This window comes from Epinephelus lanceolatus, chromosome 9 (assembly GCF_041903045.1).
Source record: "Epinephelus lanceolatus isolate andai-2023 chromosome 9, ASM4190304v1, whole genome shotgun sequence".
NCBI lineage: Eukaryota > Metazoa > Chordata > Actinopteri > Perciformes > Serranidae > Epinephelus > Epinephelus lanceolatus.
The window spans coordinates 44,192,247-44,204,530 of NC_135742.1; the positions used below are offsets into that span (position 1 = coordinate 44,192,247).

General features: G+C 42.4%; 1 protein-coding gene across 1 annotated transcript in view; it reads right to left on the reverse strand.

Moving 5' to 3' along the window:
* LOC117253093 (protein crumbs homolog 1-like) overlaps positions 1–12,284 on the reverse strand; it is a 94,588-nt gene that overhangs the window by 52,238 nt on the left and 30,066 nt on the right. Inside the window, exons 3-4 of the mRNA XM_078170987.1 lie at positions 8,566–8,761; positions 5,274–5,413 (exon numbers count right to left, since the gene is read on the reverse strand). Of these exons, the coding sequence (XP_078027113.1) occupies positions 5,274–5,413; positions 8,566–8,761 (336 nt within the window). The remainder of the gene's footprint in view (positions 1–5,273; positions 5,414–8,565; positions 8,762–12,284) is intronic.

Below are 12,284 nucleotides of genomic sequence, written 5' to 3' on the forward strand. Positions count from 1 at the left end.
CTCACTTGCCCGATCGGGCAAGTTGCTAAAAATAGTATAAGTTAATAACTAAGTGATAAAATAAATGTATTTTAAAACGTGCTCCTTCGGCTCTGATGCAGCGGTCTCTCTGCCTGAAGTCACAGGCACAGCTGTGTAACAATGTCCTGCCCACAGCCCCCACTGATATTATTTTGCGGGACGAACGCTTCATATAATAACTTAAAAACCTACTATTTTTGGTGTTATGTCATCGTGTCATTTCTGTCTCTACATGGTCACGCGTTAACAATTCTCCTCTGCTCTCTGTATCGCGCACGGCAGAGTTCCACCACACACACAGGTGAGCACGCTAGAGCGGCTCGGGCCGCATTTTCCTGACCAAACCTGACCCCGAGCCCAGCGCAGTTTGTCAGCTGACAAAGTTATTGTTATGGACAGTGTGTAAATAACCATCAGATTGCTGTTACGCACAGACAAACACAAGCACTCCAAGCAGCGTAGCACGGCACTTATGCATAGCTTGTGTTGCGTTCAGGCGTTGTCACGTAAATAACAACTTCCAGCACTTAAATAGGTCATAGCACAAAACAGCAGCATGTCAAGTGACTTTTTACTTTTATTATATTCAATACAATTGTATGTTCCTAAATCTTGAGACACCTCATATGTAAGCTAGACATTTCAACTGCTCATTTCTGTGCACACATGTACTGTATGTACTTAGTCCTAAAGAGCCCTTCTGGTGCCAGTAGATACATAGAAACATCCCAGCAGGCTGTGCTTTGCAAGCATACAAAAAAGTTTCACGCATGTGAAAATTATTTTTCATGCGTGTGCTTCACCTCCGCTGCTACAACTCCATCCTAGGGGAAACACTGCTGTGGGCATTTTGTGCTACAGGTGGATGTGGTAGTCTACTGGTAGAGTAGAGAGAGAGCTAAGTAGCGTTGAAGAAGAGTAGAGCAGGGCAGAGAGATGGAAGCAAAATATATTAAACCCGGTGTTAATACAGCAGAACTGGAGAGAGGGGTGAAAAATAAATAGAGGTGGGCATGGCTCAAGTAGGGCGCAAAATTATAGATGGAGAACGATTGACAAATTTTTCACTTTAAGCCCTGACACTGTCATTTTTGTGTAGGAATTAAGCTACAATACATGACATACAGTACAGGCCAAAAGTTTGGACACACCTTCTCATTCAATGCGTTTTCTTTATTTTCATGACTATTTACATTGTAGATTCTCACTGAAGGCATCAAAACTATGAATGAACACATGTGGAGTTATGTACTTAACAAAAAAAGGTGAAATAACTGAAAACATGTTTTATATTCTAGTTTCTTCAAAATAGCCACCCTTTGCTCTGATTACTGCTTTGCACACTCTTGGCATTCTCTCCATGAGCTTCAAGAGGTAGTCACCTGAAATGGTTTCCACTTCACAGGTGTGCCTTATCAGGGTTAATTAGTGGAATTTCTTGCTTTATCAATGGGGTTGGGACCATCAGTTGTGTTGTGCAGAAGTCAGGTTAATACACAGCCGACAGCCCTATTGGACAACTGTTAAAATTCATATTATGGCAAGAACCAATCAGCTAACTAAAGAAAAACGAGTGGCCATCATTACTTTAAGAAATGAAGGTCAGTCAGTCCGGAAAATTGCAAAAACTTTAAATGTGTCCCCAAGTGGAGTCGCAAAAACCATCAAGCGCTACAACGAAACTGGCACACATGAGGACCGACCCAGAAAAGGAAGACCAAGAGTCACCTCTGCTTCTGAGGATAAGTTCATCCGAGTCACCAGCCTCAGAAATGGCAAGTTAACAGCAGCTCAGATCAGAGACCAGATGAATGCCACACAGAGTTCTAGCAGCAGACCCATCTCTAGAACAACTGTTAAGAGGAGACTGCGCCAATCAGGCCTTCATGGTCAAATAGCTGCTAGGAAACCACTGCTAAGGAGAGGCAACAAGCAGAAGAGATTTGTTTGGGCCAAGAAACACAAGGAATGGACATTAGACCAGTGGAAATCTGTGCTTTGGTCTGATGAGTCCAAATTTGAGATCTTTGGTTCCAACCGCCGTGTCTTTGTGAGACGCAGAAAAGGTGAATGGATGGATTCCACATGCCTGGTTCCCACTGTGAAGCATGGAGGAGGAGGTGTGATGGTGTGGGGGTGTTTTGCTGGTGACACTGTTGGGGATTTATTCAAAATTGAAGGCACACTGAACCAGCATGGCTACCACAGCATCCTGCAGCGACATGCCATCCCATCCGGTTTGCGTTTAGTTGGACAATCATTTATTTTTCAACAGGACAATGACCCCAAACACACCTCCAGGCTGTGTAAGGGCTATTTGACCAAGAAGGAGAGTGATGGAGTGCTGCGGCAGATGACCTGGCCTCCACAGTCACCGGACCTGAACCCAATCGAGATGGTTTGGGGTGAGCTGGACCGCAGAGTGAAGGCAAAGGGGCCAGCAAGTGCTAAACACCTCTGGGAACTCCTTCAAGACTGTTGGAAAACCATTTCAGGTGACTACCTCTTGAAGCTCATGGAGAGAATGCCAAGAGTGTGCAAAGCAGTAATCAGAGCAAAGGGTGGCTATTTTGAAGAAACTAGAATATAAAACATGTTTTCAGTTATTTCACCTTTTTTTGTTAAGTACATAACTCCACATGTGTTCATTCATAGTTTTGATGCCTTCAGTGAGAATCTACAATGTAAATAGTCATGAAAATAAAGAAAACGCATTGAATGAGAAGGTGTGTCCAAACTTTTGGCCTGTACTGTATGTTGTTTTAATTAATAAATACAGTGTGAATAAAGATTACATAACATGAAAATAACTGCAGTCTTTGTTAACTGATAGCCGCTTAAATTCAACAATTTTTATAGGGCAAGTAAAAACTGACTTCGGGCAAGTAGATCTGTGACCAACTTGCCCGACCGGGCAAGTGAAAAAAAACCTTAGCGTTGAACCCTGCATGGGTTAATGTCCGGAGCTTGAGTTATTAGCGGCTCGGTCCCAGCAATGGGTCAGGCGTTTTGGTCGTGTTAGGTGCGTAGCCCAGCAGCTCAGCTAACATTTGCAATTAGCATTGTAAAATGTGGCCCGGCGGGCAGCCTGGCAGCTGTGTTTAGCTATTCCCCTGCCTACTTCAATGATGGTGGTCCCTGTAATAAATGCCATATATTTGCTGAAATGGAGGCGAGGCTCAGTGACTAGAAGAGCTGGTAGAAGCGCTCCATAGCTGCAAGCTACTTCAATAGCTGTAGTAGCTCTAGTGCTAACAATGGGAGCTAACGCTACCATTCCTCTCTTCTCCGTGAGCCCGCCAGGCTCCACGCTAGAGCTCACCGGAGCCGAGAAGCAGGCTCCCGTAACGTTAGCATGGCAGCCGACTGGTGCTAACGCTAACGTCCCCACGCTTCTCGGCTCCGACTCACTGAGCCTGGCGGAGAAGCGTGGGGACGTTAGCACTAATGGGCTGCCATACTAACGTTCCAACTCTTCTCTGTGAGACTGTGAGCCTGGCTCCCGGCTCAGTTGGAGTTGGAGCGTTAGCGTGGTAGCCAAGTAGTGCTAACGCTAACAGGAAAGCAGGGAAATAGCTAAACACAGCAGAGACCGAGAGTGAGTGAAAGACATTGCTAACTGCCAAACTAAGTTGGCTGTTTAGGTTTTATTTCCTCGCCCCTGTGGCGAGTGAATCTGCCTGCAGAGAAAGCGGGGGCTAACCGGTGCTTCCTCCTCATGCTCCACTTCACTCAGCTGCTAACACAGCTTCCACAGCTTCCCAGCTAGCGGCTCTCTGTTTGGATCCAACCGGAGCACCGAGCCCTGGTTTGTTATTCAGGTTAATGTGGGAAGAAGCAGCGGGTATATCAGGCAGCTGAGTGAAGCTGAGTGAAGCGGAGCCTGCGGAAGAAACACCGGGACCGTCTGGATGTGATAGTCCGTGCTGTGGTACTCGTCTCGCCGGCACAGACAAGGAGGGGGGGGGGGGGCGTGAGAGCAGAGGTAGAGGGAGGAGTGGCTCATGACACACTTTGTTTTGCTCTACAGGCAGTGCACAACAGCAAACCTAGCGGTGAAACGATTTTGCTTATTGCCCCTTTAAAATATCAAGTTGATCAAAGTGTTTGTCACTTTCAGATCAGTCACTTTAACTTAATATTGTAAGTGATAGGAACTTGCTTGGAAGTGTAAAGAACTAGGTATCTTTAACTCACTTAATTCAAGATTTTAAGGCAGCAAGATAACTTGTTTTTTTTTTTTTGTTGAGCCAACAAATTCATTTTTACAGTGCACTTATTATCTGATAATAGATCTTCCATGTTCACTTTGGTGTCTTAGACATTCATTCTCATGTGTGAACTTGTACATATTTTATTTTAGAATTTCAATGGCAAGAAGTAAGGGTGTGTGTTTGGGGGGGGCGTGCAGATTTGGTCCCCCTCCAATGTTGACTCCATGGCCACAGCCTTGAAAGAAACGTTCCTCGAAGAAAACTGCACACTAAAAAAAAATAAATATATAGCCACAAGCGGTGATTCCAGGGTTCAAGCCAGCATGGACCTTCAAAACTTCAAAGCTAGGTAAGACCACGACTTTTGACAATTTGGGACGCCTACATTAAAAATAAACATTTTTTGATCATTGGACAGATGCTTATTTATTTATATCCAAAACTGTGCTTGGCCACGTTCTTGGTCTCCTATCTCCTATTGCTCTATTGCAGAAACATTTTGGGGACATGCATCAGTATCAGTATTACAGTAAAACGGCATCTATTCTAGCTTACAATATGTGAGAGTCTTGTATTGGAAGAAAAATCTGAGCCCATTCTTTAAGTCACACAAACACACGCACGCACGCACGCACACACACACACACACACACACACACACACATAAACACAGACTATGACAGCAAAAATCAGATGAAGTCTGCTGACATCTGCATCTCTCTCTGTTGCAGTGTGCTCATGCATCACTTTTCATAATTCATCACAGCAATGAAGGATTTGAATTTGTGTTGTTTTATAAAGAGCTCTACCGGAAATTCTGCATGTTGCAAAGCACAGCCCTGCTCGTTATCCACCTCTTGTCCTGATATATGTGTGGGTAACTTAAAGCCTGAGGACACTTTTTATGTGTGCAAGTTCTAGCTTTTTTTTCCAAGTGTAATAACTATATAACAATGTATCTTTTACTGAGCAGCAGGTTAATGTATGACTACTGCAATGTTTGAGAGTTGGTTTTTAACAAGTGTAGTCATGGTGTACCTGGCCAGCAGAGGCACTGGTATTGGTTGATCCCCTCCAAACACGTGGCTCCATGCTGGCAGGGGTCAGAAGCACATTCAAGAATATCCTCTTCACAATGGTCACCTTCAAAGCCTGTCCCCTCACAGTCACACTCATAGCTGGAAAAAAAGCAGAGAAACAGATAAGCCTGTCTTAAACTGTGATTGTCACCAGGAAGAGATGGATAATGAAATCTAAATATTTTGTGTGTGTGATTAACCTTTGATAAATCACTGGTTTGTGCAAAAAAAATTTTGTTAGGACTTGGCAAAAAGGCACAGTTTGATTTCTAACTTTCTAAATAAACAGATCAATTATCTAGTGGAGGAAGAAAAAATAAAAACAAATGAGTGCAGGCCTATAGTCAATAAAAATGGAGTGCAAGGCGACTGAATTTCTCTCAACCGTACTTACTGTAGGCACGAGTGGCAACTACAGAATGAGGCGACCGGACTAGAGCGTGGTATCCACTGTGTGATTTTGGACTGTCCCAGATGAAAGATGAGCAATGTGAAAGAAACGTGGCGATATCTTTGGTCGTGGCTCTAAAACGGTGGTCCTACATCACACAGTGAGAGAGGCCCAAGGATGGCCGTTGTCACGGTCTTGCATTCAAAAACTGCCTGGGATTAAATTCTGACAGTGTCAGAAATTTGGAAAATTTGAAAAAGCCTTCTCCACTGCTGCCCCCTCCCTCTGGAACTCTCTCCCCCAACACATCTGTAACTGTACAGACTTAAACTCCTTCAAATCTTTGCTAAAAAACCACCTGTTCAGGCTTGCATTCAATCACCATTCTTGCTCTACTGTGTTGTACTGCTCTTATGTTGTTGTTTTTTGTTCTTTTTGTTTTTGTAAAGTGTCTTTGAGTGTTTTGAAAGTGCTATACAAATAAAATGTATCATTATTATTATTATTATTATTATTATTATCATTATCATTAATAAAAACCAACTCACTCTGTGACTGCTGTTACCACCTATGTTTACTAACCAACCAATAGAAATGCAGCATGAAATGACACACTGGTGCTAAACCCAAACAAACAGATGGATAGCAGCTTGTCATGGAGTCAAAACAAGCTAAAAGAAATGTGTGGGATTCCAGCAAAGAGGAAAACTAGTCGAAATGTGGCAGCAGACGCCTTGCCTTTATGATGTGTTCTCGGGCTCTTACCATGATCGCTTAAAGAAGGACGAGGCATGGAAGGAAATAGCAGCGGAGTTGCAGCTGCGAGGTGAGCAACCTAACGGCTAGCAAACAGACATACCACAGTATAAAGTGCCCACAGAACATTGGGTTATTTAATAATGTGACCCTCTATGTTGTGCTTCACAGTTTAATAACCCATGTAGCATCCTTGTGCACTCAGTACAGGAAGCTATTATACGTCGTAGCCTGCGATTCAGTGGGCCCTGTCATTGTACAGTCTACATACATCAAACTTGATATAGTACCCAAGTTTTTAGATCCATGTTACACAGTGCAGCTGCACTAAACTTTGTTAAAATCTCTAAAGATGGGGTCTGTAGGAGCCTGAAGAGCAAGTAAAATGGCACCACATGCAGGAAACATGTCTCTTGATATGCTGGGTTACCACTTGTTCTACTTCAGTTATAAAACCACTGAAATGTTTATCTGGGACATCATACAACATTGTAAACAAGTGAAGAGTTATGACATAATGTCAGTTGCACAACAATATCTAACATTAATATAATCAACATTAGCAACCACAAATTACTGGTGATACCAAACCAAGTAACAAACCCCTAAGTGTACTGAAATGAGCAAGGGTATGTTATTCCTTATAAATTCACCTTTTCTTTAAAAGGAGGGAGAATGAGCACTACTTTTAAAATGATGATTCAGACAATAAAAGCAAAAACTGAACTTGTCTTTTGCACATCATTGCAATTGCCCTTTTGAAAGGGCAACTAAAGCAAATGATTATATGAATTTGTGAGTGGTTGACACTCCAACCATTCCATGGAGTGCCAACCACTGGGTGATCAGCTGATGATCAGCTGGTCTGGGTTAAGCTGAACAGCTGTAAGAAATCTGCACTGTTTCCTGGACTATTTAACATCACTTGTCTTGTATTTAAGTGTGAAATATAACATCCTACCCATCATCCTCACTCCCTGCTCTTCCCATCTGTGTTACTACCCAGGTATTCTCAGCACCTCCAGACATCTAATGACTCATCACAATGGCTGACAGTAAGTGGATTAATTCTTATCCCTGGTCAACTTTAATGTCTGCCCTGCAGCCTCAAGTTGACACAACAAACTGCTGGATGACACAGCGGCCTTACCAGGCTCAATATGAGAGGGAAATATAAACACAAACATGGTGTGTAGAAAGTCATATAGACATTTGAATTAAGATGTTTATTGGTTACACAGAGGACGATAATCACTTACAAGCACCAGTCTAACTCAATGTACGCCCATTGATGAGAGTAATGCACCTTAAATTGCAGTAGCCACCCACCATTAACCAGAAAAAGAAAATAAAGACAAGACTGGCTAACTCAATGTAACTAATGTGATCAGATTCCACCAGAGTTCACAATATTCCTATTCAGAAATCTCATCCAAAACATTTTTCTAGTGTGCATGTCAGAAAAAAAACAGACAGATACAGATTTAATGTTGCCTAACGGAAGTTTCATTCTGAACTAAATGATTACAGGAAACATTGGCCAGTGATTCCATAATAATGGCAGCTTTAAACAGATGTTTAAGTTTAAGAATTGGTCACAGCTGCACTAAAACTCTTTGGCTAGATTTCTGAAAAGATCGGGCAGGGGCGGGCTTTATGGCCTGTACTACAGCCAGCCAGCAGGGGGCGATACAGATATTTTGGCTTCACTTAAGAGGAGCGGTTATGTCATCCATCTTTATTTACAGTCTATACTCCTTATACTACATTGCCTGACTTCCTCCTTTGCTCCTGTTATAATTACCACAGCCACTAGAGGTCCTCAGCTAACAAAAACACAAATGTGAGTCGTAATTTCTGCTTGTAAAAATGCCCTATTATGTTTCAGGTAATGAACAATACATCAACTGACAAATCTGTCAACCTCAACTGTATGGGTTGACATAACCAATTTGCATTCTACCTCACATGCACTACAGTCCATTTGTATGTGTGAGTGTAAGTGTTCGTCCATGAGGTTGTAACCATTTTAAAAACCCAAATCATTATGACCAAATTGTATGTGTAGGTATGTGTAGACAAACACATGTGTGTGTAATCCTACCTGTTGACCCCATCTATGCACTTGCCCTCATTCAAACAGGGAATACTGGCACATTCATCAATGTTGACCTCGCAGTCTTGGCCCTGGAAGCCGGCCATGCACTCACACGTGTACATGGCGACATGGTCTCGGCAGGTGGCACCATTCTGGCAGGGATGCACCTCACACTCATCGATCTCCACCTCACAATTTATCCCTGCAGGAAACAGAGCGGGGATGGCAGTGAGCCAAGGAGTGAGATTGGCAACACACATTATTATCTTAGCACACGTACAGATAACAACCCAATAGTACTTGGGCTGCCAAGAACTCAGCTGCAGACAGTAGACATCAACACATACTAATGCTGCTTAAACAGAGCCAGGCAACCTCTTTTTATATGGTCCCTCCTTACACAAACCCGAGACACCTAACATACCCACCCACCCTCCACCCTTGCACCCTCTGCGTGCATATGTGTCCTGTTGTAAAACACTAATATAAAATCTTTAAATGTCTTCAACAAAAAAGGGGGAAAAAAGAAAAGAAAAAACAATCTGAAAAGGAATAATCAGTCTTGGGTTGAGCTGGTGAAAACCTGTTGATGTACTATATGCATAATGTGAGGAGTCCCAAGCAAACTGTGCTTTGTTTTCTGGGGTTGCAAGTTAAACAGGTTAGGAGTTACTCGGGCTGGGCCAGAAAACAATAAAGATAATTATCTCAATATATTTTCCTCCATAGAGATATAATAAATGTTTGATAAATCCCCCATGTTATTAAACACCCCATACGCCTATTGATGAGAGTAACGCACCTTAAATTGCAGTAGCCACCCACCATTAACCAGAAAAAGAAAATAAAGACAAGACTGGCTAACTCAATGTAACTAATGTGATCAGATTCCACCAGAGTTCACAATATTCCTATTCAGAAATCTCATCCAAGACATTTTTCTATGTCAGAAAAAAAACAGACAGATACAGATTTAATGTTGACTAACGGAAGTTTCATTCTGAACTAAATGATTACAGGAAACATTGGCCAGTGATTCCATAATAATGGCAGCTTTCAGCAATTGTTCAAGGTTAGGAATTGGTCACTGCTGCACTAAAACTCTTTGGCTAGGTTTATGAAAAGATCGGGCAGGGGCGAGCTTTATGGCCTGTACTACAGCTAGCCAGCAGGGGACGATATTTTGGCTTCACTTATGAGGAGCGGTTACGTCATCCATCTTTATTTACAGTCTATGCTCCTTAAGGCTTTGACACACCAAGCCGACGGTCGGCCGTTGACCAAAGTCGGGCCGTCGGTGAGCGTCTGTCGGCGGTGTGTCCCGCACCATCAGCACTTCAGCATCTGCAGCTTTTTGGCCGATTCAGCACGTTGAATCGGCAGCGGAGCTTGTCGGTGAGAGAGATCACTCTGATTGGCTGTTCAGGTTTTATTTCCTCACTAGCAGCTAGCGGAACGTTAGCTGAAGCATGACCGGAGGGAAACACAGCCAGTTAGCCTCCCAGCTAGCCCCGGCTCTGCTGTTATAATTACCACAGCCACTAGAGGTCCTCGGCTAACAAAAACACAAATATGAGTCGTAATTTCTGCTTGTAAAAATGCCCTATTATGTTTCAGGTAATGAACAATAAATAAACTGACAAATTTTCCTCCATAAAGATATAATAAATGTTTGATAAAACCCTCATATTATTAAACACCCCATACGCCCATTGATGGGGTAATGCACCTTAACCCTATGGGCCCGAACGACGCATAGTGCGTCCAAATTCACACCCGTTCTTCTCTGTGGATTTTCTCCGTGACCGTGCGTTACAGCGGAACTGTAGCTTTCCAACAAGGCCAAGCACTTGTCTGTAGTCCAATGTTTTCACAGTGAAAAAAAATGATAAAGTTACACCAAAATGATGTAGTATAACAGAGTTTTCATACAGCTTTGTACACACATTACTGTTGGATGGATTACTCGCGAACGCAGGCTCACACAGAAATGCCACATATATTACATGAAAGCGCAGGACCAGAGCTTTCCAGGGATACAACACACATCATTGTACTGTCATCCCATCACGCTATAAATACAGATTGATTGTCTACAAAATAAAAACCTGAAGAATTTCTTTACAATCCATTATACAGATCTTGTTATCAGTCACTTCATATAGTGAGGAATATCGTATCTTACCACGTCTTAGGCTTGCGTGTGTTTCTCCCTGTCTATCCACATTTGTAGTCCGGCTTTCAAGATACAAATATCTCCATATTGTCCAGTTGACACTCCATCAAACTTTGTATGACAAGACCAGCGCACTTCACCTTTGTGCACCCAGACAACTGCAGCCTAATTATGCATGCTGACAGGGCCGTAGTCACCATATACATTGAGGGGGACATGTGTTCCCCCCAATGCCCAAAATGTCTCCCCAATATACAACTGAAACTGAAAAACAACAACAAACTTTGTTTACTGCAATCAAAGTGGCAAATATTATCTTGGAGGACATCGTTGCACTTGGTTGACTATTTTTCTATTATCTTAGATGTAAATATTGCATGTTTCTTTCAGCTAAAACATATTTTTGACTTGTGAATGAGTCAGTGGAATTTCTTGCAATAATGAAAAAATACTGGCAATCATGTCCGCCTGGCACAAACCACATGTTTTGGACAGCTGTGAAGTGACAGAATGTCCCAGCATCATGGTTCTTACATTGTCAGATTCCAGAGAGTCTCCCCTCTTCATATATGGCAGAATATGTCAACTTCTAACTTGCTATGGTGAGATACATGTAAAAATGTAAGAATTTAGTCACACGGATTTGTTTTTTTCATTGATATAAAAATCAATATAAAATACAGGCACATAGAAGGACATGGAATGAACCTTTATAATGACTGTGATATGAGCTTAAAAATAAAGGCAGTAAAAATACCCCAAAAACACCTAGGGCCCAAAGGGTTAAATTGCCACCCACCATTAACCAGAAGAAGATAAAGACAAGACTGGCTACTAATTCACACGGTAACGTCAACATAACAACAACATTAAACATGCCTCTAAAGTTCTTCTTAGTTTTATTGTTTTGACCATGGATAACAGTGCAGCATTACCCCATGATTGAATTCATCACAAACCATTAGCTACAGTAGCTGTGCAGTCGACTCATCTAATGCTAATGTGAAGTTAACAAGGGTAACCTGACTGACTAATCAGCTATTTCATTAGAATGATGTGACATAATGTGGCCACAGGTAACATGAATAAAACTTGAACATGAATTCTGAAGATTATGAGACAGATTTTCAACTGCAATAAATGAGCCCACGTTAGTTAATGACGTTCTGCTGTAAGTGTGTTGTGTCATTTCCGGTGTTTCTATGTTAGCGTCTCTGTGCTGATCACCAGCTAGTTTTCTAATTTTCCTTACTTCAGCTGCGAAACATCTACTTCACGTTTTAACCCACACTAGTTCCCTTTAAGCTAGGCTGACCAAACGTCCTCTTTTGCCCGGACATGTCCACTTTTCACGTCCTGTCCGGGGCGTCCGGGGTTTTTTTATAAACTGATGATAATGTCCGGTTTTCCGTGTGTTTGTGTGTGTATGTTAGAGTGCGGCACGGCCACATATTTCTGTCCGAACCCGAACCGAGCCCGACATTATTTAATGACCAAAGCACTGAGTTTGTGTCACACAGTGGTTACAGGCTATTTAACAGGCCGGGCG